This window comes from Cyrtonyx montezumae, unplaced genomic scaffold (genome assembly GCF_038088225.1).
Source record: "Cyrtonyx montezumae isolate F1298 unplaced genomic scaffold, pur_monq_1.0 scaffold_3, whole genome shotgun sequence".
Lineage (NCBI taxonomy): Eukaryota > Metazoa > Chordata > Aves > Galliformes > Odontophoridae > Cyrtonyx > Cyrtonyx montezumae.
In genome coordinates this window covers 53,172,467-53,199,369 of record NW_027072034.1, presented here as the reverse complement: position 1 = coordinate 53,199,369, position 26,903 = coordinate 53,172,467, and the positions used below count along the sequence as shown (strand labels likewise).

The window sequence follows — 26,903 nt, the reverse complement described above, 5'->3', positions numbered from 1 at the left end:
CATAGTGATGAGCATGGTATAAATACCTCGACACATCTCCCCTGTGGCAGTGTGCTGCAGGGCCGGCCTGCGCGCAGACATTTTGATGGGCTTGTTCAACCCCCCCAATAAAACTGCCAACGATTTTGTTCAATAACAAACCAATAGTGCAGTTGGCAATGGTCCTTTTTACACATCATCCCACATGACTTACTTTCTTCACCACCAAATAATCGCCTGATTTTATTATATTTTTTAAATGTAAAGATGGAGGATGACATCCTTGGTAATTTGTATTCCTGCTAGTGGCTTTAGCTTTGTGTGAAGTCAGACTCAGCTCAAGCATTTCCAATAGCAATTCAGTGCAATCAGAACTGCTAATGCTGCTGAATTCTGAGTGATAAAGGAGTTTTAACAGATTCAGGTTAACTAGTCATGGAGAAGAATAGCCTTAAGCTAAGTATAATCATTTATAAAAGTGTCTGTGTCGTATAACACAAAAACCCTTCGATTAATTTCTCCATGATGCATGCACTCTTGCACGATGCAGACAAAAATTGGTGAATATTTTTTTAAACATCAAACATGATGCAACATATTGGAACTAAATGCCTTATTTAGAAAGGCTCACTACCTCCTTCCATATTCTTGTGGGAGGTATAGTATCAGCAGTAATCAGACTTTATCAAAACATCTCATTTCCATTCTCTTCTTGGGTTTTGAGTGTAGAACTGAGAAGAGGAAAATGACACAACAGAAAAATATGTATGTTCCCTTTTCTTACACTTATGCAGGAAGACAAAGTACTTCAGATGAAGCAAAAAGCACACTGAAATGAGGTTTGCTCTCACACTTGAGGTAGCTAATTGAGACTACAATTCAAGAGAGGACAATGGATTTGGTATATATTTTTTTCCACAAAATTAGGTGGGTAAATCATATATGGAGTTGACCCAACCTGTTGTAGGAAAAAAATGATAAAAATATCAAGCTGCCTGATTTTATCTTATGCTTGTTAACAGAACTTGAAGACAAAATGGACATGTAAGAAATGTGTCTTGAAATAAATGTATACTAAGATAAATTTCTTCCTGGGCTATTCCAGACTTGGTAACAAAAGTGTAATATGGAAATAGATGGGACTGTGAGCAGGACTAGAGCCATGGAAAACTCAAATGATGCAATAAAACTCCCATCCTGGTACCAATACAGCATTGCATTTGACAAGTTGAGATTTTCCCTTAACTTCTACATGATACAGGAAGAAGTTAGTACAGCCGAAATGTTACCAAGAGGAAAAAAAGCAAATGCCCTCCCTGGCCTAATTGGGATGAGTTTGCAGCTGGTATCACGAAGAGTAATCTTGTATTAATTACAGTTTCTTGGCCCAATTAAAATGATTCTGAACTTTTTCACTGGCAAAAAAGAAAAAAAAATGTTGTTTCCTCTCTCATCTTTCCTCATTTTTAATGCAAAGAATTAAAAATAACAAGGCAGTGCAAGAGAGAGATCCGTGTGAGCCTGTAAAAGATGAAAATCTGTGTGTGCAGTGAGAGCTAGTCAAGATGTACATTAATCATACTGAAGACATTTGAAATACAGTTCTAACAGAACTGTACCGTAGCCACATGCTAAAACTCAGCAGCAGCTTGTACAACTCTTCACACTAAGTAATGTTCTGATTCTGCAATACTTATTAACTGAATCTCATCCGAGAACTCAGAAACTGAAGTGAGTTTTCCTTGGACAGAGTGCTATATTTGAAAGAAAGGTGTTTCGTGCAGTGACAGGAGAGGGAAGAGGACACTGCATTAGTCACCTCTGTTTGCTATATGACGAGTTCCATAATTGGTAGCTAAAACAACTTTCGTTTCCATCTGCTGTCTTTTAACCACAACAGAGCGCATAATCCACAGTATGTGGCTTGAACTCACTTTTTAACTGTGAAATAGATTATGGAAGGTATTCAGTGGGGTCAACAACTTGGAAAAAGAACAGAAAATGCTTGTGCTGATGAAACATTTCTCAGCTGCCAGTTTGATTTGGATTTTAGGTGGAACATCTCAGCTGAAGTAAATGGAGATGCAAAAATACATTTTAAAAAATGGCTTCCTGATCAGCTGGTTCCTTCAGGCATTAACTGCCAGATACCTAATGACAGGTATCTCACTGAGTTAGAACTATATTCCATCCAGCCCAGTACCTCTTTTGCCAATAATGGTCATAACTGGGTGCCTAGAAAAGTTTATGAAAAGTAGGCAAGCATGTTCCCAACATTTCCCAGTTTCTAACAGTCCACAGCTCATTAAATTTGGCACAACCCAACAGAACAAAACACTGGGAAATTGGGAAACCAAAGATGTGGAAAAAAAATCTAAAGTCATATAACTGTAGAATCTTTAAGGTTGGAAAAGACCTCTGAGATCATTTAGTTCAACTATCCACATACCACCAATACTGCCCACTAGACCACATCCCTAAGTACAACATCTACACTCTTCCATAAACATCTCCAGGGACGGGGACTCCACCACCTCCTCAGGCAGCCTGTTCCTAATTCAGCACTCTTTCTGAGAAGAAATGTTTCCCAAATATCCAATCTGAACTTCCCCTGATGCAACTTGAGGTCATTCCCTCTTGTCCTGTCACTGTTACCTGGGAGAAGAGGCCGACCCTCACCTCACCAGAACCTCCTTTCAGGTGATTGTAGAAAGTGATAAAGTCTCCACTAAGCCTCCTCTCTACACACTGAATAATCCCAGTTTCCTCAGTTGCTCCCCATAAGACAAATACACCAGACCCCTCACAGTTTCATTGCCCTTCTCTGGACATGCTCCAGGGCCTTGATGTCTTTCTTGCAGTGAGGGGCTCTACGCTGAACACAATACAATTTAAAAATCAAACACTTGTTGAATGACAAAAATACTATGAGTGAGTTGAAGTTTTTTTTAGCATCCTGGTACAGACAGGATGTATTCCAGAGCCGTATGCTCAGATATGACAATATTATGGGCCTACCAACACAGCATATCCCAGATGAGTTGTTGAATTAGCACAGGTGCTGGACAAACCTAGGCTTTCCAAGCATGTGCATGTTTATAAAAAATAAAGTATGAAGTACTGGGTTGTGTTAAAGAGGGTTTATGAAGAGCAAAGAAAGAAGTGCAAGCCCTTCCTCTTCACTTGATGTCAAGATTGTAGTCTACACAGTGAGCAAAAGCATTTTTTCTTTCGCTATTATTAGTTTATGCATCCAACTGATATCCATGTGTCTGCTTCGCATTCACCATGCACCTTTGACAATCTTGCCTGCACTCTGTCCACTAGCACTTGAGAGTGGCCTGTAGCCTCAGTTTAGACAGATGACAGCTAGCTGCTACACTGAGTCTTGGCCATGGGAAGAGTATGGTAGCTTAGGGCCATTCTGCAAGGTAGATAGGCACAGTCTGAATAAGTGTTCGTGATGATCTAGAGAAAAGCTGGGACACCCAGCAGCAAACCTACTGCAAACTGGAACCATACCCACAGGGATTAATACAGGAAACTTAATGCCAGAGGAGATTTTAAAATGGACATGGAAAGAAGAATAAATATTTTTGCAAGATATTAAAATCTAATGAATATACAAAAGAACCTCTGCAGCAGTATCCACAAAAATATACCCATAATCCAGGTAAATTTGGTATGGTTCTTTGCTTACTGTGCTGCTATATCTCAGGGTATTCATTATAAAGGCAGCTCTGTGTGTGTGAGCAAACAAGGAAGTGTGACAGACTTCAAGAGCTCGCGGATGGAGTTTCATTCCAATTGGCCTTCAATGAATGAAAAATGAAACTTTGAAGACCTATTGTATGGTGCTGATCTCAGTGCTTGGCACTTGGGATTGACTGTCCAGGCCTGGGTGCAGATTGCCCTTGACTCCTTTGCAAAACCTGCATGCAGAGGGATTCTAGTATCCAGCCCAGGTGCTGCTGTGCTCTTGCTTCTTGGAGATATTACCTCTAGATACACGTAGAGAGAAACAGAACATAAATCCAAATGGGAGGCTGAAGAACTAGTTTATCAAATTAAAATTCTAATAGGTTACATCAATGCCCAACTACCAAACTCTTGTATTTTATAAATATTTATGCAGACAATGCATATAATTGCAGCTAAAAACAATTCTTTCTGAGAAACGACTGGAATGGAGCAGCGGTACAGGACACTGGCCTACATTGAGCATATTAACTGAATCTTAGCTGGTGATAATAAGTCTTTCGACTCACAAAAGGAGAAAAAAAAATTGCTTTAAAGGAAATAAACATAGCAGGAAAAATAAAATCTGCACTCAGGATGTTATTCTGGGTAATGGATTGCAATGCTGATGGAAAGAGTGGAGGGAACAAGGAAGCACATACTATTCTGTATTGCCGTTCTGATTATCAGGCAAGGTGGATGAGGCAGTGTGAATTATTTAAAGTCAAATAAGTGTGCAAATAATGTTATCTCCGCTTTTTAATTTTTGTTTGGTTTGTTTATGCTTTATTTTTTGAGATTCAGAAATTGAGAAATGTGCAAGGAAGCTAACAATGATATATCTGGAAAAGAATGCTGAGCAGTGACTCTGTTGTTCCCCATTGTTACTGTATTCAGCACAATGAAATGAAGATAATCCTTACCCAAAGGAGAAGAGGGCGTTAACAGAGTGGGTTGATAATTTGTTTTGTTCTAGGTGGAAAAGGTGGCATTTTTAAAGTACCACGTGCAGTCATCTAAGTGCAGTTCTGTTTGAGGAATCGTGTATCTGAGTTGTGCCACAGTCTGCTGACAGGCCGTGCCACATTAGCACGACTGTACAGGCTTCTAGACTGGAACTGGATGGCAAGCCTTATTTTCAGACTAAGTGCCATACTAGACAAAGAGACATCTACACATACAAATGAATACTTGATAGGTTTATAAAAGTGCATATGTGCTTAGGCACCTACTCTTAAACCACCGTGAACCTTAAGTAATTATGAGTACATCCTTCTAGAAATTCTGATACGTATGGTGCCTAGTCTTCCACCTAAATATTCTGTAAGATCTATCCCACTGACTGTTAGCGAGGCCTTAAGTACTTGCATGGCCCAGTTCTTTCTGAAACGCAATGTGGGGTTCTGTGTCACGTAGATATTTTATTGGTTCTACTGCTAGCCACCTGAAAAAGAGTTCAAATAGAAGATAACACACACAGTCCCTATGAGGGTAGCATATTTACTGCTGTCTATTTCAGCCTATAGCTGAGGCTCGCCTCCTCTTCCACTGTTTCCAGAAATTATTCTGTGAAGACAAATAGAAAATGTCCAAGACAAGGAAGGATATACTGCAGTCTGTAAGTGGTGCTGTGCAACTGGTCAACTGACAACATAAAGTAATACTTTCTGCAGGAGTGGGGGGTGATGGCCTCTCACCTGGCTGTGATGTTCATTCATTATTCTGGGGGGAGACAGATTCACATTAATGAGATTCCTGGTGCCACTGTCAAAATTTTAATTCTCTCCTTTTTTCTGAAGTAATACAGGGGATACAAACAGATCTGAACCAAACTTGAGACTCAGTCACTGAACTGCTGTCAACAGCAGAGAGATGAGAGCCAGGCCTACTTGGTATGTTAACAGTATCTTGCAGCTGAATGAAGGATTGATTAAGAACAATCACTGTAGAGCAACCTGTAGAGACTGTGCTACCTATGCCTGAAAGACAGATCATGCTCCCCTTCTTACCATTGGATGGATTTTGATTTGACCAGAGTTATAAGCATACTTACGAATTCCAGGTTTTATTATTCTAATTTCCTCCTTCTACACATGGGATTGTGAAGTTTCAAGTGAAAATGGATTCAGAACATCACATCTTCTCAAAAATTCAGCCTGCAACAAATAAATCCTCATCCTTTACATCCTGTTCTCTTCTCTGCTGCTACTCTGATTTGTTCAAGAAATTGAGAAAGCCTGTTTTCCTTTCTGGTGCTTTCCAGGGGAGTGGATAATCTACCCAAGGGTTGGCTGCGCCGTCTATCATTGGGTTCCCCCACAACAGTTTCTTCACAAGTGGCCAGCATGTGTTGTTCCACAGCACAGCAAAATGGGCACATTTCATCTGTGGGGCAAGCTGTGGCACATCTCAAGGGAGAAATACATCACTTTGCACTGCAGAGTTCACCTTGTGACTGTACATGTCCTAGTGGTGGGTGATGTGGCAAGTGGCCAGCGGCTTAGCCATCTAATGAAAGTAATGGCTTATGTCTTACACAGAGAAGAGATCATACCTGAGAGGGTACAACTGGTATCAAATGATACCATCTCTGAAATGACACTTCCAGTCTTGCTCTTGCAAGAAAGTTTTTCCTGAGTTGCTTGGTTGCTTTGTCTGAAAGGCAACAAATCAGTTGCACGGGCTTCTGAGGTTCCACTGGTAATTTTAAACAGCTTCATGAAAAGTAATTATAAGAAGTGAGCCTATGTCAGTCAGTTGAGATTCATTACAGGAGGAAAATCCTTAGGGGTTTGAAAAAAAAAAGGTTGAAAGCCAGAGGTTTAGGTTGATGCCCTCTTCTTCCTACTTTGAAGACTCTACTGACAAGGTACGGAAAAGCTTTAAATTACAACCAGGAATGACAGAAGTTGAAGGCACACAGCACCTTGCATGATCAGGAACTTAATGACCTTACTCTTCCCAGGCTCTGCTGCTGACAGTAAATGAACGGATAGCTCCTGCTGCTCCCACCATCCCGGTTCTCTGTGTCATCCACCTACACAGACACATTCATTCTCTCCCTCATAACTTATTCATTCAATTTATTTATTTATGTAGGTCATTTCTGATAGTGATTTTTACAAATAATGGCGGAAGTGGAAAGAGCAAGATAGAAACAGAGTTAGAGTTGGTGGCATGAAGGGAATGGCAAGGGAAGCTCTGCTGCTGAAAACAAGCTGCACACCAGAAGATTGTTCTCAATTTTCTCCTGTCAGGAACTAAGTAAATTCCAAGTAACATCAGCTTGACAAACTTTCTTGCTTGAGACAAGAAAGTTGGCTGATTTAACTGGTGTTTCTGTAGTTCCTCATGCTCTACTGTCTGGATTTACATGGTCTTCTTAATTGTACTTGTAAGGACATTAAGGACTGCCTTTCAGAGATCTCAGAAGACTGCTTCTTCATCTATAGGCCATTATTTTGGTTTTCTAGACATGGAGTAATTTAGTCACTAATTGCATTCTAAATCTTTTATCCACGGTGATCTTTGCAGTAAAGAACAGGCACATTTACATTGCCTAACCGATGTGTATAAATTAGGCTACTCCCCTTCACTTACTTTTTAATCACTCCCTAAAGGAGTTCCCTTTTCTTTATTGACACCACAGGAAATCTAGGGAAATTAGCTTCCTAAAGATGCAATTAGACAAGGTGAGTTTAGCTTTCTGTCACAGAATGAAGCAACCATGCTCTTTCATCTTTCCTTTTCCTTTTTTTTTCCCCTTTTTCCCATCCTTCCCCTAATTCCACTCCTTTGTTCCTTGTGCATGGTTCCTTGTGGCACATTTGACACCCACCTAACCAGTCACTGAGCTAATTCAGCTCACTGAACTGGCAGAAAATAAATACAGATAAGTGTAAAAGAGACAGTTTTCAGCCAGGTTAATAATCAGCCCAGTGAATAAGAAGGTCAGCACAAGGGTAAGTCAGGATCACGTAGGAATCAGTGTGAAGAGCAAGGAAGATAGACCCTTTTCACAATAGGAAGTAGTCCTAATAGCTCAATTTGTCACCACTAATGGTGTCCTTAGTTGAGAATAAAATCTGGACACCTAGGAGTGGACAAAAATTATCCTCACTGTTTTATCTACATGGTAATGCATTTAGATTTTGTTTTCTTTCTCTTCTATACTCAGCTGGTATGTTCTACCACAGTCCAGGGCAAGACAGTGTTATAAGGATTGCCTTAAAGCACACCACCACTAGACCTCTATGATCATCTGTCTCTAGGAGTGTTAGGGCAATTATGTGAAGCACTGAAAAGCAGTAATTATCCAATATGACCTGCCCTGTTATGTTGTCTATTGGAAGAGTGCAAAAGCAGAGCGAGCAGCCACACAGTATTTAAAATGTAAACATAATACCCTTCTGAAACAAAACTGTAGGTAAAATCTTGGCTGCTCCATCTTTTGATATCTTCAGACCAAGGGGGGGGGGACGACACTTTCTTCAAGATACATCACATCAAAGATGAGGTATACTCCATAAAATGCTTTATGCTTAGTAACAGGTTTGGTTCAATGAAATTAAGGGGCTGTGATACACAGGAGTTCAGAACAGACATACTTTCTAAATATGTAAAGAACAGAGTACACAAAGAGATAAAAAGAAAATAAAGCAAGATCTTTTTAGTAATGAGCACAATTCCCACTGTTCTTTCAAAACAAAAGAAGACTTCTCCCTACTCCATCTCAGATAAGTAGTTTGCCTCTACTGAGTGTACCACCCTCTCTTACCTAAAACGAGGACATCTCCGTTTCTTTTGATCAGTGGATATAAGCATAGAACCAGCAATCACAGAAACTACAGGCTCATCCTTTGTTCAGAATAATTTCTGAATGTACATGCATTCTCCTAGCAACATACTGGAAATGCTTTTGTCATTTCTGCTTCTCACATTATGTGGAGATACTATGTGCTCTGCATCAGCCTCTCATGCTCAGACTGTGATGGAAGCACACATGGCATGCATGCATCCAGAGGATGTGCATCTCTTCATAGATTAAGCAGAATTACATTTATTTCCCATTTTCACTATAGCTTTTTACATTCAGAATGTATGAAGATATACTGTCTAAACTGCAAAGTGGTATTTGTCCTAACAATAGGTTCAGTACAAAGCACCTTTTTGTGAGAGTTCTTAAACCATAGTTCTCCAGTGGCCTCATTATTACCCTAGTTAGCTCTCATTCCCAGCAATCATGATGAGTTAAAGAACACATTTCTGCCACCTCAATGTAGTCCACCTTCATCTGGCTTCCTACCATTTCTCAGTTTCTCCGACTTTCTCCCTGTTCCCTAAGACAAACTGCTCTTTCTTTTTCTGAGCCAAAAATTCTATGCCATGAGCTTCTACCCATGGTTCACTGCTATCATAAATAGAGCCCAGTTCTTTAGAAAGTTGGTTTCCTGTTGCAGCATCATGCATGCAGCATTGTGTCAGTGTGCCTTTTTTGTGCATAGCACATTATCAGTCTTCAACAGAAAGGGCTCAGATGACTCCTCAAAATATGAGGAGTGCAGGGAGAGTCTTCTGACACACTGAGACTTTGGAGTCAGCTGTGACAAAGTCCAAGTGGCAGCTGCTCTGATTCGGAAAGTCAGTTGCTTCAAGATAGTCTGTGAGCTCTGTGTTTGAAAAAGAAACAGCACCTTGAAAAGAAGGACTAAACAGTCTATCAAATTAGAGTGTTTAGGACTAGAAGACAGGCCTTTCTCCTTTTCATGGGAAGAAGGGACACAACTCCCTCTACGCTGCTCTTTGCTGCTTCTGAACTTTCTGGATGCTGTGATTTATAACTCTTATTGCTTGAGAGAATAACGGCCCCAATCAAGTTCTTTCAGCCGCTACATACTCTGTACATACACACCTCCACCATCTTTATCTGTGCAGGTGAACACATCAGCTCATTTGTGCATCAAAATCAGACAGAATCCAGAGCATGTGAAGAACCTAAGTTCTCCCATACTCAAGGAGCCATGTCAAATGCTTACAACTGAAAATAATAATAATTATCATTTTCCTATAGAAACCATTCCGTGGAAAATTACTGTACCTTGTTCTAAATACTTACCTCTTGTATAGTAGTCTTTTATGTACTGCATCTCTGTTATGTAGGTAATATTAGAGAGGGAGTTTTTTTTTAATACGTATTTTTTAAGTACAGATTTGGAAAGAAAAGTCACCAGAAAGGATCCCTGTAGGTTTCTTTCTGCTCCTGAGCAGCCTTTAAATAAACTGCCTGGTAAGTCTAGCGCAGAGAGTAAGTTTCCAAGGGCCCGCTCCAGAGAACCCTGATTAGATAATATGTAACAAGGAGAAACAGCGGCTTAGAGGACTTTGTTTTCCTTTACTGCTCACTAGAGGCAGCCCAAAGCTAAAAAAGTCTGCTGGCTGGGAGATAGTGGATCAAGATAACTATGTGCAGACAAAATAGGACTGTTAATACTTGATATGAGTATGTCCCAAGTTTTCTTGTGGTCAAAAATGATAAGCTACTCTGTATCAAAGGAAGAAGCACTATCTTCAGAAGACTCAAAGCCAATCTTTTCAAATTACTGTGATCAGGTACTCGCACTGCCAATCTGATGGAGGGAGCTAACCCTCTGGCAACAAGCCATAACTCTGTGAAGGTGATTTCAGCCTCCTATAGTTTCAGATTGCAAGAGGTTCAAGTAGACAAAACTCTCATCGTGCTGCAGAGGATCGGACGTGGGCAAGTGGGGAAGGTAGGCCTTGATCACTTCAGCCTACATTGCAACAGAGACATTCAGCCAACTTTAAAATGCCACATTAAGGGGAGAGGAAGGAAAAGTAGGCATTTTCAATACAATTTCTAAATTAATTTATTTAAATCAATTGTCAAAGCCAATTCTAAATTAAAACAAGAAATAGAGAGGTCCATCCATTGCAAAGAAGATATGGGCTGAAAGTACTGCTGAATTGCATGATGACTTCTAAAAATACCAGAATGCAATGGATTAAGTACAAGTGAGTTAATAAGGTGTTACACTGCATTCTGAAGGCTGCTTAAAATTAGCTGAGAATGTTCCTTTGCTTGTCCTAAATACACTGCACAGACACCATTTCTGTCACCTCTTTTAGTCTTACTTTGAGCTGTCAAACTGAGAAGCCTGGCTCTGGAAGCACTAGAGAGAGAAATAGCCTTACTATTGCTCATCTTTCCAGTCACGCTCTCAAGCCTGAAGGAAACAATTCTAATATGTGGTGTGTAGAGGTGCAGGTTGGTCATTTCCCCAAATTTTGTATTCAGTGTGTGGTACAGTACCATTGTACAAGTGCTTCTATTTTCTTTTGGGAATCTCTAAACAATTACCACGCTATGTGCTGCACAGTGTCACACAATATGATGCATATCCCTGCAGCAGAACAAGCAATCATTAGTTTGATATAACAAGTCTGTGTATCCCGGAGATCTGGGATTCTTACACAGAGGTGACTGTACCCTCTACCTACATTATCTTCCCAAACTGACTCTGGTTGCAATTTCTGTCTGTGTGCTCTTACAGCTGCAGAGAGCAACCTGCTCCTCTCACCCAGAAATAAAACACACTATCATCTTCTACCAGACCAGTATTTCTGCAGTGCTCCAAATGTAATATTCTGCATTTTCACTGCACTTCTCTTTCAATTTTAACACATCTCTCATTGAAGAATATCTGGAATTCACTGGCAGTCCACCAAGATTGCAACCAAACATGTAATCAGCTCTTCAGTTTCTGGAGTCAAACTCATTCTCACATTCCTTTTGTCAAAGCAGACATCTTGGACAGAGACAGAGTTCAGAAGTTCAGATAACTTTCTTCTAACTTCTATAAAAGTGTTAATTTACGCTTTCAGGAAGAAGGAAAAAAAGAGCCAATTCTATAAGCTACAGAACTTCTTGTACAGCATCCTACCCTAGAAATCACAGAATCACAGTATTGTAGGAGTTGGGAGGGACCTCTAGAGATCATCAAGTCCAACCCTCCTGCCAAAGCAGCTCCCTAACCCATGTTGCACAGATAGGCGTCCAGGCGGGTCTTGGATGACTCCAGAGAAGGAGATTCCACCACCTCTCTGGGCAGCCTGTCCCTCCACATCCCAAAGCCTGAGTGGAAAATGGCTTGGGCATAATTCTCTATGTATGTTTTTACTCCTGAGTGAGTGTAAGGGCCACCATTTAAGCACTATTTGACCACAGCTGTAGATCTACATAGTAATTAAGCATGTTCATTCTTGTCTTTGAAGAGCATGTTTGCACTGTCTGAATGCAGTAGCCAGCAGCAGTGAAATACAATCAAGCGATTGCTAAGTTTAGGACAGCTCACACCTCACAGCTGCAGCCCTTCTCCTGCTGGGTATGACTAATCAGATCAACTTCCCTGCTACTGCCTCCATGTCCTTAGGTGTCTGCACAAATACATTTATTTATTTTTTTATCAAAGTACTTTCATGTTGATATAAGCGCTCACTTTGCGTTTTTCCTTCATATGTGAATCTTTTTCAAAATCTGTGAATAACACTCAGGAAGTGTTAAACAGGCAGAAATCACAGGTTATGGATGACATTGTCAACTTTTTCAAGGCAATGATTGAACAGTGCAATTCATCACCTCACTGCCACGATCAGGGGTTCTTTCTCCTTTGTTAGCTTTTCAGAGACATGGGGTCTAGAAAGGATGTTACAGTTTTGCTCCTATTTCAGAGTTACTTGTGAACAAAGCATTTTTTACCCACAGAAAAGTGCAGCTTGTGAGGCTGAAACAGTGAATTGTGTTGTAATTAACTGAATAACAATAATAATGAAAACACTCTTCTGGGGATAATGTAGACGTTTAGCTAGATTTAGTTCCTGTCTGACAGAGACAAACCAATTTAAAATTTACAGTGAATATCAATATTGCTAATAAGGAAGCTCAGAGACCTCAGACTAATACATTATGTTCAGCAGTTAAAAAATAACTCATGTTTGTATATTATAAGAAAGGGGACTTTTGTAAATTCAAATAAAATCAATGATTCTATTTTATGACTTGGAGAATGTTTCTTTTCTTAGGTTGTTCACAACATATAATTAGAGCTGCAGGGTACTTTACTACACCCTGTACAAGAGATGCTCTATCCCACAGTGGCACACTGTTTCATAAAACATGAGCGACTGCCAGAGAACTTTCAATCTGCTACTATATATTTTCTACCATTCCAAAAAACAGTTGAAAAACTGAATTATGTGAGCAAAATACATAAAAAAGAGAGACAACTTATCTAAAAACTTTTTTTTTCCCCAAAAACTTGTTCCCTGTACCTGTTTTAATAAAGTGAAAAAAGCACTTGTGCAGTAACCAGACATGAGCCCCTTCTTGTAACACACACAAATACACTTTTTCAAAGCTTTACTGTACTTCCAATAGTCACAAACAGTGATTCATGTCATGGAGTATTGAATTATCAAAGAATAATGCAATCACTGATAAAAATATAAGCCATAAAATCATTCACTTGTTCTTCCCTATTTTGTGATTACAAGACCATCAGTATTTTTCAGCTGGAATTTTATCATAACCAAAAAAATCATACGTTCATGCAGGTGCTGTAACAGAAAAGACTAAATGTTTTTGGCTACTGGAATGTGCTTAACATATAGAGATGCATGTTATCCTATTTGAATTTAAATACATACCTCAACTTTTATTGAACACAAGGCAGAAGCATTATAAGTTCACAATATGCAGTGCTACAACGACCAGTGTTATATTTGGGAACTCATCTGCACCGTATTTGATTCATTGATGTCTTCTGAAAAGAATGCTTTCTGAGAAGTCTTATGAAAAGGACGGAAGTGATGAAAATTTTATTATTCATAGAATAATAAAAATCTAGTTCCAAATCTAGTTCCAAACCCCCCTGCTGTAGGCACGAACACCTCCCTAGAGACCACGTTACTCAAAGCCCCATCCAGCCTCCATAATTTATGTAGGCATTTTGTTATAACATTGCTAAATGATACAATATTTTATAAATTAAGAAGAAAATTTTGCACTACATTATATTTGTGTACAATTTTTTAAATTTTTTTAATTTTTATTTTTTACTATTAGAAGAATGCCAAGTCTCTTAAATGTCAAGTCTCCGAAGACATTCAAGGAGAGGCTGGAGCAGGCCCTGGGCAACCTGATGTAGCTGTGGTGTCCCTGTTCATTGCAGGAGAGATGGACTAGATGGCCTTCAGTGGTCCTTTCTAACTGTAGGGATTCTAGAATTCTATGAAGTCCCCAGGAGGTGCCTGTGTGATTAGATAATTCTCTGATTAAAAAGATTGACAGAGAAACAGAAGCTCCAACTCCAAAACATACAAACACAGAACAGTTGGGACACTGTCTTGTAGAGTGCAATACAGTCTGTCTACCTCCCATTCAGAATTTATTATACAGCTACAGGGAACAGTAAATACTAACTCCTCTGGAAATCAGAAGTCACCGGCAGTCCTTCCCACCAGTTCTATCACAGTTAGCTCCATGACTAAATAGCAACAAGCCTTGTGTGACCAACAAATCCCATCTGAAGCTGGGCTTCTAGGCTCACTATGATGGTAACAGTGAAGAGCCAATATAGAATATTTACCTGCATGCTTGAGTAAATATTACTTGCAATCATTACTGTCATCGTTTCACAAATGAGGAAGTTGAGGCACAGAGAGGAAATTGTTTGCCTGGAGTCACAAAGAATATTAATAATAATCTTGGAAGGAGAATGCAGCATTCTGATTCCTTGGTGTTGTCTGCATTGAAAAAAAAATTGGCAGTACTTAAGGGAAGATTGGGTATTTTGGTCCCAGAAGCATAAACGTCCTTGAAGTCAGACTAATCAGTGAGTTACAACAGCTATGCTGGGAGCAGTAGGAGGACAAACGTGCCTAACCAAGCAGAGCTAAACTTTCCATCCACTGGGAAATACTTCCTCATGTCTTTCAGGTACTTTGTTTTTGGGGTATGAGATCACAGGGGTTGTTTCTGGCCTGTTCTGCTGCACGAGGGGATAGACTGCAATAAGAGTATAGCTCCTCTTTCCCCGTGTGCCCAGCAGGCTTTCCTGCCAGGCATTCCCCTTGGCTCCCCTGCACCGCTAAGACCTCGCTGTGCTCCACAGCCAGGCTGAGCAACAAGCTAAGTGCAGCAGCAGGCTGTACCCTGCACATCAGGTGGCAGTGCTGGACAAAGTCCCAGTGGCACACAGCTGAGCGTGTGAGGTTTGTCCAGACTGCAAGAAAACCCAAGGTGGGAGACAACCGACTACATAAGACCTACTGGGTCTGGTTTTGTACCACTAGGACTAATAAATGCATTGTTGGCTTTACATGGAGAAAGATTGAAAACTGTATCAGGAGTCCATTTTGTTATTTGGAAAATTGTTATCTAGAGTGTTCATTATCTTTAACACTAATTTAAAACATTTTCTTATCTACATGAAACAAACTCATGTATATAATGACTGCAGGTCCAACTCGGAGTCCACAGCTGCAGCCCACAACTCCATATACCATTTTTCACTCATGCACTTAAATGTTAAGAAACTGAGTACTTGCAAGATTGAAGGAACCAATAGCTCCAGTCTGAACAGAAACTTTGCTGTCCTTTTTTTCAGCTGATTCAAACTGAATCCACCAAGTTTAGGGAGAGCTCTAAATTAGAATGCAGAGGTTATCCATAATCTCCCTAACTGCTACACAATTCACCAGGTCTGTATCAGATCACTGTGTGCAGTCTTCTCTCCCTCAAATGTTATGGTACTCTTCCCAGCAATCTCACTTTCTTCCTTTCAGGTGGTGTGCCTTTGCCACCACAATAAGCTTCTGAAACCTGTTTCCAATTTCTTCAAGTCAGGCTTTTGAATTTAGATACAATGCTTATCCATCTTTGAAGTGCAACAAGAAGCAAACCCACGTATATATGTATTTCTTTTTTCATGAGTAATATTTAGCCCAGACTCTTGATTATCAAACTCCTTATACTCATCTACAGCTTACTCTTGAAAAAACAAATCTTGCAGTCGCACAGTATCAAAATTGTCTGCACACAATGTGTAAGCCTTGAGCTTCTGAACACTCTCTGTGGTTGCTCTTCCTTTCCTTAAAAGTGGTATCAAGAGCTTCCTTGTTTCTTAAGCAGCCATGTGAGGACAGCTCAGCATGATCCCTGCAGTGGTTCTGATTAACTTCTCAAAGCGAAACAGGGAAAGGCAGCTGCCTTCAGCCCTTCCCCAGGCTGAAGAATTCACCAGGACTAGAGTAGTGTATTGCAGGAACTGCTCTCAAAGGGGCAAAGTCAAATTGCATCACAACAAAATTGCATTCCAGCAATTTCCGCTTGCCTTTTCAAAAGCAAAGTCTCAAAATCAACGGGAATTTTATTCTGGACTAAACTGACAGAAAAGATGGGAAGAGGCTAAATAAATACATAAATAAATAAGCAAGCCTGTATTTCTAAGATACAATTTTCATAATATGCATTCCAGTCCATGCACATTGGAAATTATCTTCAGCAGTGCAACTAGTAGGCCATAAAATGAGTACACATTTATCCATGCATACAGAAACAAACAAAAAAAAGGCTTATATACATTTGAAAAAATGCATATTTCCAAGACCTTACATTGAGCAAGCAACAATTGTTTGCATCACAGAATTGTAGGGGTTGGAAGGGATCTCTGGAGAGCATCTACTCCAAACCTCTGCTAAAGCAGATTCCCTATAGTAGGTTCACAATACAATCCAGATGGTATTAATTATTCCATCCTTCATAATTTATTTACTTTTTTAACAGCACATTCTCTCACACATACAGGGGGAGGAGGGAGAGAGTACATCTTAGTTCTAAACACATTGTTCTCGTTTTATTAGTAAAAAATTTCACTACAAACAGCAGCGTCTACCTGCAGGCTTTGCCTCGCTGCCACCCAAGCAGCAGGCAAACCTCTCTTTGGCAGAGCACAGCACTAAGTTAGCGGGGCTAGCACGACTCCCCACCAGAGCAATGCAGGCACCTCGCAAACAGCCTTCTGCAGCAGCGGTGTCACAGTCCGTGCAGGCTCCAGCAGCAGCAGTCCGTACACTGCTCTGAGCTCCACGAAGGTGACAGGGAGCGAAGCTGCTCCATCAGCTGGCTCACAACCCTGCGCGATAAACACTCCCTGTAGGAACAGAATGGACTCTTCCTGCCACCAGCATAGACGCCTATTATTTTTTGACGGTTGAGTACACATTTCCCGCACTGAAAAAACGTTTCCTTCTATTGCTTTCTTTCCTCTTGGGTCGAGATCAGTAAGAGATTTTTAAGTTTTACAAAACCAATGCAACTTATTTTTTTAATCTCTGTGAACTCGTACTGTATCTGTTTCGGGGATTAGCTTGTAGCCACACGGCAGGGACGTATGATTTAACGCTGTTGTGAGCCATAACACAATACACAAGGGATTTACGCTCTTCCTTTCGTCGCACCCTTTGGTAACCAATACACAAAAACCTCACCTCGGTTGTTTACATACCCTCCCACACTTCCCAGATTACCAGTCAACAACGAGCCAGCAGCAACCCTAACACAGAACGCTGCTTCTCAGCGACCTGACAGCCCACAGCACAGCCCTCTCGGGCGCCAAGCCTCACCAGCACCCCCAGACACAACGGATGAACCGTCCGCACATCCCAGGAGAGAGCAGCCCGCTTCAGCCCTCCTCCCCTGCACCACCCTGCAACCCCCGCGCGGCCCCGCCCTTCGTGCCGCTCTGCCCCCGGCCCTGCCGGAAAGGTTCTCTTTCCGGTCCGCCGCAGCTGTTCGCTTCCGGTCCCGTGCCCCCAACATGGCGGCAGCCGCTGCGCCCAGTGAGTTCTGAGCGCTGCTCGGCCCGTTCCCTGCTGCCGTCCTCCGCTTCGCACCGTCCTCCCTGTGGGCTGAGCCGGGCCGTGTCCCGGCGCCGCCGGCGGAGTGCCGGCAGCCCCGGGCCGCTGAGCCGCTCCCGCCTGGGGTTGAGGCGCCGCCGCCGCCGCCATGGCGCCAGTGCAGCTGGAGAGCAACCAGCTGGTGCCGGCCGGCGGGGGTCCCGCGTCAGCCCCAGCCCCGCCGGCCCCCGGCGCAGTGACAGCCGCCGCCAGCCCCGGCTACCGGCTCAGCACCCTGATCGACTTTCTGCTGCACCGGACCTACGCCGAGTTGACTGTACTGGCAGACCTGTGAGTGCTCTTGCCCGCCAGGCCTGCTCCCGCGCCCCTCCTCCCCACTTATGCCGCAGCCCTGTAGTGAGGAGGCCTCACTGGGGCTTGACCCAGAGCGGATTTGGAGCGTGGGGGCGGTAGTTGCGCTTTCCTTGGCTCCTGCCCCCACAAAAAGCCTTGTTCGTGTGGCTTTGCCTCTCCTCGGGTTGTGTTCCAGGGCCTGGTGAATACTAGTGAGCCCCTTGTCATTAAGAGGGGGAAATGGAGACTGGATGGATGTAGGTTTTCGTGGACAGTGCTCAAGTTCAGTGCCTGGCAGGAAGCCCACCTGTAGTGCTTGTACTGGTGTCAAAACACCTGACAATGAAAAGTGGAAAACTAAATTGTTTTCAAGGGCTGCAATTCCTGAAGTTACCTATACGGGCCTACTTGAGTGTTTTTGAGGGAAAAATAAATGATCATTATATTCACAATCTGTTCTGCTAATGGTGGGCTCGAAATTGCAAGGGGGAAAAAAAAAGAAAAAGAAAAAAGGCCAAGAAAATATTTCCTGAAAGCAGTCTGGCTCTGAGAAATTGTGCACCTTTTTGTCTGTTTAGACATAAAGATTCTGGAGGGGATTGTGTATTTTTTTTTATGGAAGTCATATACAGAGCAAATGAGAGGGGGAAATGCATGCATAGTTTATTGTAAATCACTATATCTGGCAAGTATGCAAGCAGAGTTTTGCTTCACTTGAGGTTAAGAGCACTCAAACTCCACAAAGAACAAGGAGTTTTACTTTGTCTTGAGAAAGCTTCCAAAATGCCAGCGAACCAGTCTTTGCTGTGTGTTTATATCTGTAGACAGTAATTGATTTTGTACGTGTTCTTTTAGGAATATTTGCCTGTGATGTCTTCTGTGTTTGTTTTGCAGTGTAGAACAGGTTCTTTAGATTCAAGTATGTAGTTGAGGTACAAACTGAGACAAGTGGTGTGAAGAATTGAAGAATGCATTAGGTACTCTTGATTCACCAAGTAAGATTTTAAGCTCTGTGTGTCTCCTCTAGAAGTGGAGTGAGCTAGATTTTTCCAATGTATCTCTCCATAAGGGATGGATTTGGGTAGTAAGAAGTCTAACTGGAGTGTATTCTCCTCCCTGTCAACAAAGAGCTCTTACTCCTTTACCAACACCAACCTAGTCCTGGGATGAAAAATAACTTTGAAATCAGGTGCCAGTAATAACTCTAGGATGTTAGAATTGACAGGACAGCATGAGGTTTAGGAGAAATCTTGAGATTTGAACATTCTTCATAGAATGATAAAATGCCTTAGGTCTGAAGGGCTTTTAAAGCCCATCCAGTTCCAGCCCCTGCTGTGGACAAGGATGTTTCCCACTGGATCAGGCTCCCCACGGCCTCATCTAATCTGGCAGGATACTGCTGGCATTCTGGGCTGCAAGCACATGCTTCTGGCTTATGCCCAGTCTTTTGTGCACTAAGCTTTTAAATGAACTTGACCAGTTTCAGCTTAACTGTCGGGTTCTGGCTGTTGTCCCGTGGTGCTGTTATATACCTGATTCTTCCCACTTTCCATATGGTACTTCGCTACCCCTGCTGCTTTCAGTGGACTGCTCTGTAGAGCTGTCAAGCTACTCCCTTTGTCAAGCATACAACTTCATTGTATTTAGGAGGCATTTACAATCAGGATGTTTGAAATGCTCTTCAGAAGTATGTAGAAATTCTTGTACTTAGCTTCAGCGCAGTTACTAACAAGACTTTTTTTATAGTGGTATGAAGCATAATGGAACAATGGCTAATGTACTGTCTTTTTCCTTTTTATTATAGATTACCAAGAAAGACTGATATGGAAAGGTGAGTTAAAATAATGTCTGTAATGCATGCAAACGTGCAAAACTTTGTTTAGGATATTAAGATTAATATTTAACTGTCTCAAAGGGATATTTTTCGCCTAATTTTAGATTGTATGCAAGAAAATAAGCCTTATTTGTCTTGCTGTCACTGTGTAGTTCCAAGATTTTCCTCAGCATAGACAGCAGTATGATTTTGTTGTTGTTTATTTAGTTGTTTAGCCTTTTTTTGTTGCACAGCTCAGTAACATGATGTTGCTGTTAGAACAGGTGAAATCTAAGGGCATTTTTCTCTTAATTACAATGGAACTTGAAGCGACGAAGTGACATGACAGTACATCTAGTAGGAAAGGGACCTAGGGAACCTAGATTCTAGATAGTGTGATTAGATAGTGTAGAGACTTTTAACAGCTCTGCTATTCCTAAAGATGCAAAGAATGTTAATAAATAATTCTGTGAAACAGGATGTTCGTCAGTTCAATCATCTCAAATCTAAAATTCTCATAAACTGCTATGAAATTAATCAGAACGTCAGGAGTTCATAACCTGAAATGGTTTCTTACGTGTCCTTTTTCTTATGTATAATATTTTATAAAGAAGAGCAGTCTATTTGCATTTTAAATTGTCACTGTATTTGCTGAAGGAATGACATTCAGCTTGGGTCCAGAGCTCCCTCATATTGGTGTGGGGGCTTCTCCCATCTGGACATCTGAGCATTTTGTGGTCAAGATGAAACCTGCTTTGTGAGGCACACCTGTTTGAAGCAACATGTTAAATCCTAATGGAATATATGTGAAGAAAAATAACACGGTCGTGAATGCTTACCATGAATGTCCTGTAACTGAAAGTGTCTTGAAGTTAAATGCTCACATCCATATTAAATTTGACTTATTTAGCTATTCTTAATGAAGTGGCTTTATAGGTCTGAAGGAGGTTAGTTTATCTATCCAGATTATTCTGTTGTGTTGGGATTTATGTTTTGGTTTGGTTTTTTACTAACTTCAAGAGCTGCAGTGTCAGCAGTAGCTGCGCTTTAAGTGCTGTTTCTTGAAGCTAGTCTGTACATGATGTACGTATCTGGGGTGAGGATGTGATGGTGTTATCCTCTAATAAAGTTCATATAACATCTATATTTTTTATGGTGACAAGCTAAAAGGTGCTGTGGGGAAAAAATAAAGGAAATGATGAATCTTAATATGATACTAATTTTCTGTGCAAAGTGTCATTTATTTGTGTCATTATTACTGATAGGAATAAATCACTTCCAATATTTTTTTGCAACAGGAACCATAAGCAGTTGGATTAAAAAGTGCATTATTAATGCTGTAGTGTAAAAATAAAGTTGAATGTTTAGGGAAGTCCAGGGGCTTTCTCACTGACAATGCTTGGTATTTGTTATCATCTTTTCCTTTATCCTCCAATAAAGTGTAATGTGTGTGAATTATTTTTCTAAATACAGTAGTGGCTGTATAAGATCTTAACTGTATTTGGATTACAATGACTTCATACGGCTGTATCTTCTGCTATAGGGAAATGGAAGGTTGAACTTTATACCTGTGTTCCTGAACAAACAGTTGTTCTTACTCTTCCAATAACGACATGAATATGTTGTTTTCCTAAAAGCAAGCAGTTTCTCCTCTGCTTTTGCAGTATTTTGTGAAGCAGTCTGTTACTTCTTCAATCTGCAGTGAAGACTACCATCTAAACAAATTCAGAGCTGCTGTAAAAACAGGTTATTCGTACAACAGTGCAGTTATTATGCATCTTCTTTTTGTGCAATACTGATTTCCATTTCTTGTTAGTGACAAAATGGCTGCTAGTTCATGAATTTCATAGATACACATAATTTTAGTTTGCAGGGCACTTTGGAGATACCTGGTCCAAACTTCTACCTGAAATAGAAGACATAGACTAAAATAAAAGTTGTTGGTTATGCAAGGTCATATACAGTTGAGTTTTAAACTTATCTTCAAGACAGAACTCCTGCAGTCTTTCTGGGCAACCTACTTCAGTCTTTGAACAACTCATGTATTTCTTTTGTTTGCTTTTCTAATGTCAAATTAGTATGTTTCACTGGTTTAGTTTGTGGCTGTTGTCCTTTATCCTTTTGCACTTCTGAGAAGAGTCTGTTTCTGTCTTCTCTTTAACAGCCTTTTAGATGTTTCAAGACAGCAGCAGTATCTCACCCATAGCCTTCTCTTCATAGGTGAAAGCAAACAACTTCTTCAGATTTTCTTTGTATCTTGTGTGTTCCAACCCCTAACTTGTGGGTGGCAAATATCATTCTTGGCTGGAGAATTAAAAACTGGACATAGTGCTTCTGAAGCATTCAGACAGATGCTGACTCCAGGTGAAGAGGTGCTTTCCTTGACTCATGCTAATATGGCTAGCTGTAATGGCACATTGCTGATATCTGTTCACCTGTCTACCAGGGCCCTCTAGTCCATTTATGCATATCTGCCTGGCTACTACTTAATCCTCAGGCTGTGCTTTTACATAAGGCTGTTTGGTTCCAGGTGCAGGACTTTGCATGTGATTTTGCTTCATTGGGTTCCTGTCAACTAATCTGTCCAACTAGCTGAGGTCCCCCTTTTTTTTTTTTTTTTACCAGTTTGACATCATCTGCAAACTTCCAAAGTCTGCATTTCTTCACCTCGTGTTGGTTGTTTATGGAGGTGTTTAATTGTATTGGCCCCAGTATTGACTGGTAGGGAATGTGAGTAGTAATCATCTTTAAGGAAGTTCAGCCGGTAGCCAGTCAGCCTTTCATATTTGGTACTGCAGCCACTTTTTCTATGGACTAGTTTGTAGTCCACTGATTCCTTCCATACGTTACTAACTTGGCTGCAAAGTTACAATGGGAGATCTTGTCAAAAGATGCTCAAAAGTCAGTGTGAATGGATCTTCTCCCCTTGGTTATGGAGCTAGACAGCCTATAGAAGGCAGTCAGGGATGATTTGTTCTTGTCAAATCTGTGCAGGCTGTTCCCAGACCACTGTCATGGTTGTTTGTTTTTTGTTTACCTGGATGTAGCTTCTGGAAAGATTTTCTGCCTACTTTTTCTTATCTGAGATTTGGCTCTCTGGCAGGTAGGTCCTTCTTGAAGATGTGCATGTTGTTTGCCTTTTTTTTCCCCAATCATTAAGACCTCTTATTGCTGTGGCCTTTTGCAAATGATGGAGTTACTTTGCAGTTTCAGAAGTCAACTCTCTCAGCACCCTTGGATGCATCCCTCTGCTCTGATGGCTTTTTTGTATGTCGAGACAACTTAATTAGTCTTTAACTTGATATTCTTCTACTGTAGCTAATGGTTCACTCCCCTAGGCTCTATCACTAGGTGAAGGATCTGAAACACCTGAGATCAGAACTTAACAGTAAATAATGTGTTCAATCCCATGCTTTTGTCTATGCCCATTTTTGCTTGTTTTACTGAGCACTGGACTCATGTTTCCTTAGTCTTTTGCTGTTATAGACCTCTAATGTAGAAGTTCTTGTTGATCTTCATCCCTTGCTAGTTCTGCTTCTAAGTTCTCATTTTCCATGCTTGTCTCTGCATGCTTGAGCAGTTTATGTGTATTGCCCTCTCCCACCTTCTTTGTATTTCCTATTTGCTCATAAGTTCATAAGTTCATAAGGTTGGAAAGGACCTATAAGATCATCTAGTCCAACCATCCTCCTATCACTATCTCTACCCAACTACTAAATTAAGTCCTTAAGCACCTCATCTAAACGCTTCTTGAACAGCGCTAGGGATGGTGCCTCAACCACTTCCCTAGGCAGGCCATTCCAGTGCCTGACCACTCTTTCAGAAAAGAAATGAAATGCATTCAGTTTGTTGAGGAATTTCCTGCTTAGTCAAGCTTTCTGCTTACTGGAACAGACTTTGTTAGAAACAAAGCTTTAATGATTCTTATTTATATTAATAAACAACCCCTCAAAATAATTCAGATTTAAGTGTGGTCATTCAGAAGCTTTTTAATGTGCTCTGTTTTGCTTTTATAGGCCTTGTAAATGTACTGTTTCTGTAAGTTTCACCTTCGTTGAAGATATTTTTTTGTGCAGTCCAACATTAAGTTCAGTATTAAAATGAAGAACAAAGGAACACAGCAATGCTGTGGAAGACTCTTGGGTTCTTCAGGGAGGGGTAGATGGATGTGAATTCCCAGTGTGACTGTGATTTGAAGGTGACAGCCATGGTTATGGAAGCAGGATTTTGTTAATTAGAACTGACAGGCCGCCTGTAACTTTGTAAAGTAGTATTAATGAAGCAATTCCTGGAATACTCCTGTCAATAATTTTCATTATTAAATTGCTGTGGGGTTTTTTCTTTTTTTTTTTTTCTATCTTTGATGTCCAGCTACAGAACAGCACTCTAGATTTTTCTTGCTATCTTGCTTTTTTTCCACCACAAAATTTTGGTTGTCATAACTACTTCTGTATTTTGGCAACCTCTATAAGGGAATTTGTTAGAAAGATTACTGACATTCTCAAGTCTCACTGTAAATGTCTTCCAAACTCCATTATGCTTTTGTGAACCTTTAAAAAATTTTTCTATGTCTTACTTTGATAGTGTGGTAACTATGCTAGTAGAGCATTATGTAGCTGTAGCAGCTTGTCTACCACTTGAAGTTCAAACATCAGGCTTTAGGTTATTCTAGAATATATGCTGTGGAATGCAGGGAAATATTTGGCTTGATGCCCAAGCTTTTGGTTGAGGTTTGTAGTATTTAATGCAGGAAACTGAGCCAGATGGTGTTAGTGGTGCTTCTGACCCAAATCCTCACCTGGTACGATCAGATTGTGCTTTATGGATTACACAGAAGGGTTTACCTCATTACACCAACACTTTCAGCAGAAACAGGCTCTATCTGTATTGTGAGTGTGTATGTTACAGATTAGGATCAGGAGGAGGTGTAAATGCTATTTGGTAGAGGCTATGTATGGGAACTGTTGAATCAGGGCCTGAACCACTGCTGGATCAGCTGAGGTGAGCACTGAGGCAGCCACAGGAGCACAGGTGAAGGCAATGCACTGTGTGACCGGAAGGGGTGCAGTCTGGCTCCACCTCTCCCAGACCCCATTTCAGGGCTGACCACCACTGGGGAAGGATCTCTTGTTGGAGATCCCTCCCCTGTGGAGTTTAAGGTGAGCCTTTCCTAATTTACTGGTTGTCTTTCTACCATCTGGATAAACCATACAAAATATACCATCCACTTCCATTATTTTCTGTAGGTACTATTCTTTTGGGTTATTTACCCTACAGGCTAGTAACTGTTGTGGTAGTGACTGTGTTTTGTTCAACTATGCTTGTTGCTTTCAACTTAAACATGAACTCCAGGGAGACCTAGATAACTCAGTTATGTTCACTAATGAGTTGTTTCTCTTAAAATTAGTAGTTCATTTATGTGAGTGTGCTTTTTTTGCTTCCCCAGACATTCTTGATTGGTTAGAATCCCTGTACGTTGTTAGCATTTAGGTGCTTAAAATAATGAGTTCAATCTTTTTTTTCCTGTATCCTGTTCAGGCAAGCAGTCTTTTAGTGATTGCCTACATTAACACAGATTCAAAGTTATGATAACTACCTTTTTTCTTTAATGGCACAGAGTTAGATTGCAGGTTTATTATGTATCTGAGCACCAGCTTAATGTATGTGCTTTTTGTTTTTACAGGAAAATAGAAATAGTGCAGTTTGCAAGCCGTACTCGTCAACTGTTTGTTCGTTTATTAGCCTTAGTCAAATGGGCTAATAATGCTGGAAAGGTGGAAAAATGTGCGGTAAGTTGGCATCAGAGTTGGGTAAGAAACAATCTTTTAGTAGTATGGGATTTTGGCACAAGCAAATTTTTTAGTACTGTAGGAGTTTAAAACAAAATCAGACCTGTATTTCACAGCAGCCGAACATTACATGATAACCTGTTTCTTCCTGCTGAAAAATTAAATAGCTCTTAACAGTTCCCTGAAGCTCCTCAGTGGTAAAAATAAATAAATAAAAGAAGCCTTTGTCTGTTCATTGTTTCAAGAGTTCTTGAACAGGACAGAGAAGATGACAATCTCTGTGTGTTAGTTCTTGCTATAGTTTAGTTATGTTGCAAACATGGAGCTTTGAGTGATTGCAAACAAGTTAGGTTGGATTCCGGTAGCAGTCATCAGATAAAGAGCTGTGAGGCTTCACAGGTCCTCCATAGCACCAGAAATGCATAGATTTCGAATGTCCTTGTATGTGAAGGTAAAGCCAGAGCATTCATTCTTCGTTTTATATGTGTGATTCCTAGAACTTTAAGGAAATGACAGAATCATCTCTGTTGCATATTTGATGAGCTGAAATAAGGAATCACTGATTTGTGCATTTTGTGACACATCTTTTCTTTTTTCTTCTCCCCACCTCCCATCGTCCTCTACAGATGATATCAAGTTTTTTAGACCAGCAAGCCATTCTGTTTGTGGACACTGCTGATCGTCTGGCATCTCTAGCTAGAGATGCTTTGGTTCATGCTCGTCTACCTAGTTTTGCTATCCCGTATGCAATTGATGTTCTGACAACTGGATCATACCCCCGTTTACCTACCTGCATTAGGGTAAGTAATGTTGCAGTATGACTTCATGGGGGGGAAGAAAGGATCCCTTTCAAATACGTGTTAAAGAAACTAATTGTCTGATACAGGTGAACAGAAGCATAGTTCTGAGTCTGTAGTGTCAGTTTCTGAGAAGAAGCACTTCCTGTTTGAGCAAGTTATCCTTTTCTTGTGAAACATTCTCTCAGTTTGAACTAGTTCTTCTCAAAAGTGAATATAATTTATGCGTTTGTACATGCTAAGCTACCATACTAGAAAAATATAGTGAAAACATTAGATACAAATATGTTCTCACATAGATTTTTGGCTATAGCATACTGAATTTGGAAGTTACAGCTCTTTTTAGTGCTGTTGTCTTTTCTTACTTGCAAAATGGAGAGTAACAGATCTGTGGAGTAATACAAACAATAATATCTATGATTTGGATCTACAGCTACAGCTAAGGATTGGGTTTCAAATGTTAGTATTTAAAAGCAAGTTTAGCCTGGTATGAGGTCCAGGGTTTTTTTAATTTGTCCA

The 26,903-nt window shown here is 40.6% G+C and overlaps 2 protein-coding genes across 2 annotated transcripts in view; one reads left to right on the top strand and one right to left on the bottom strand.

The window, feature by feature from the left end:
* Positions 1–17,802, bottom strand: part of LOC136051405 (proline-rich protein 2-like) — a 46,925-nt gene extending 29,123 nt beyond the window's left edge. Inside the window, exon 1 of the mRNA XM_065740848.1 lies at positions 17,689–17,802. Coding sequence (XP_065596920.1) covers positions 17,689–17,802 — 114 coding nt within the window. The remainder of the gene's footprint in view (positions 1–17,688) is intronic.
* Positions 17,608–26,903, top strand: part of MED14 (mediator complex subunit 14) — a 33,839-nt gene continuing 24,543 nt past the window's right edge. The window contains exons 1-4 of the mRNA XM_065741571.1: positions 17,608–17,982; positions 19,790–19,816; positions 25,482–25,587; positions 26,214–26,387. Coding sequence (XP_065597643.1) covers positions 17,801–17,982; positions 19,790–19,816; positions 25,482–25,587; positions 26,214–26,387 — 489 coding nt within the window. The 5' untranslated portion in view covers positions 17,608–17,800. The remainder of the gene's footprint in view (positions 17,983–19,789; positions 19,817–25,481; positions 25,588–26,213; positions 26,388–26,903) is intronic.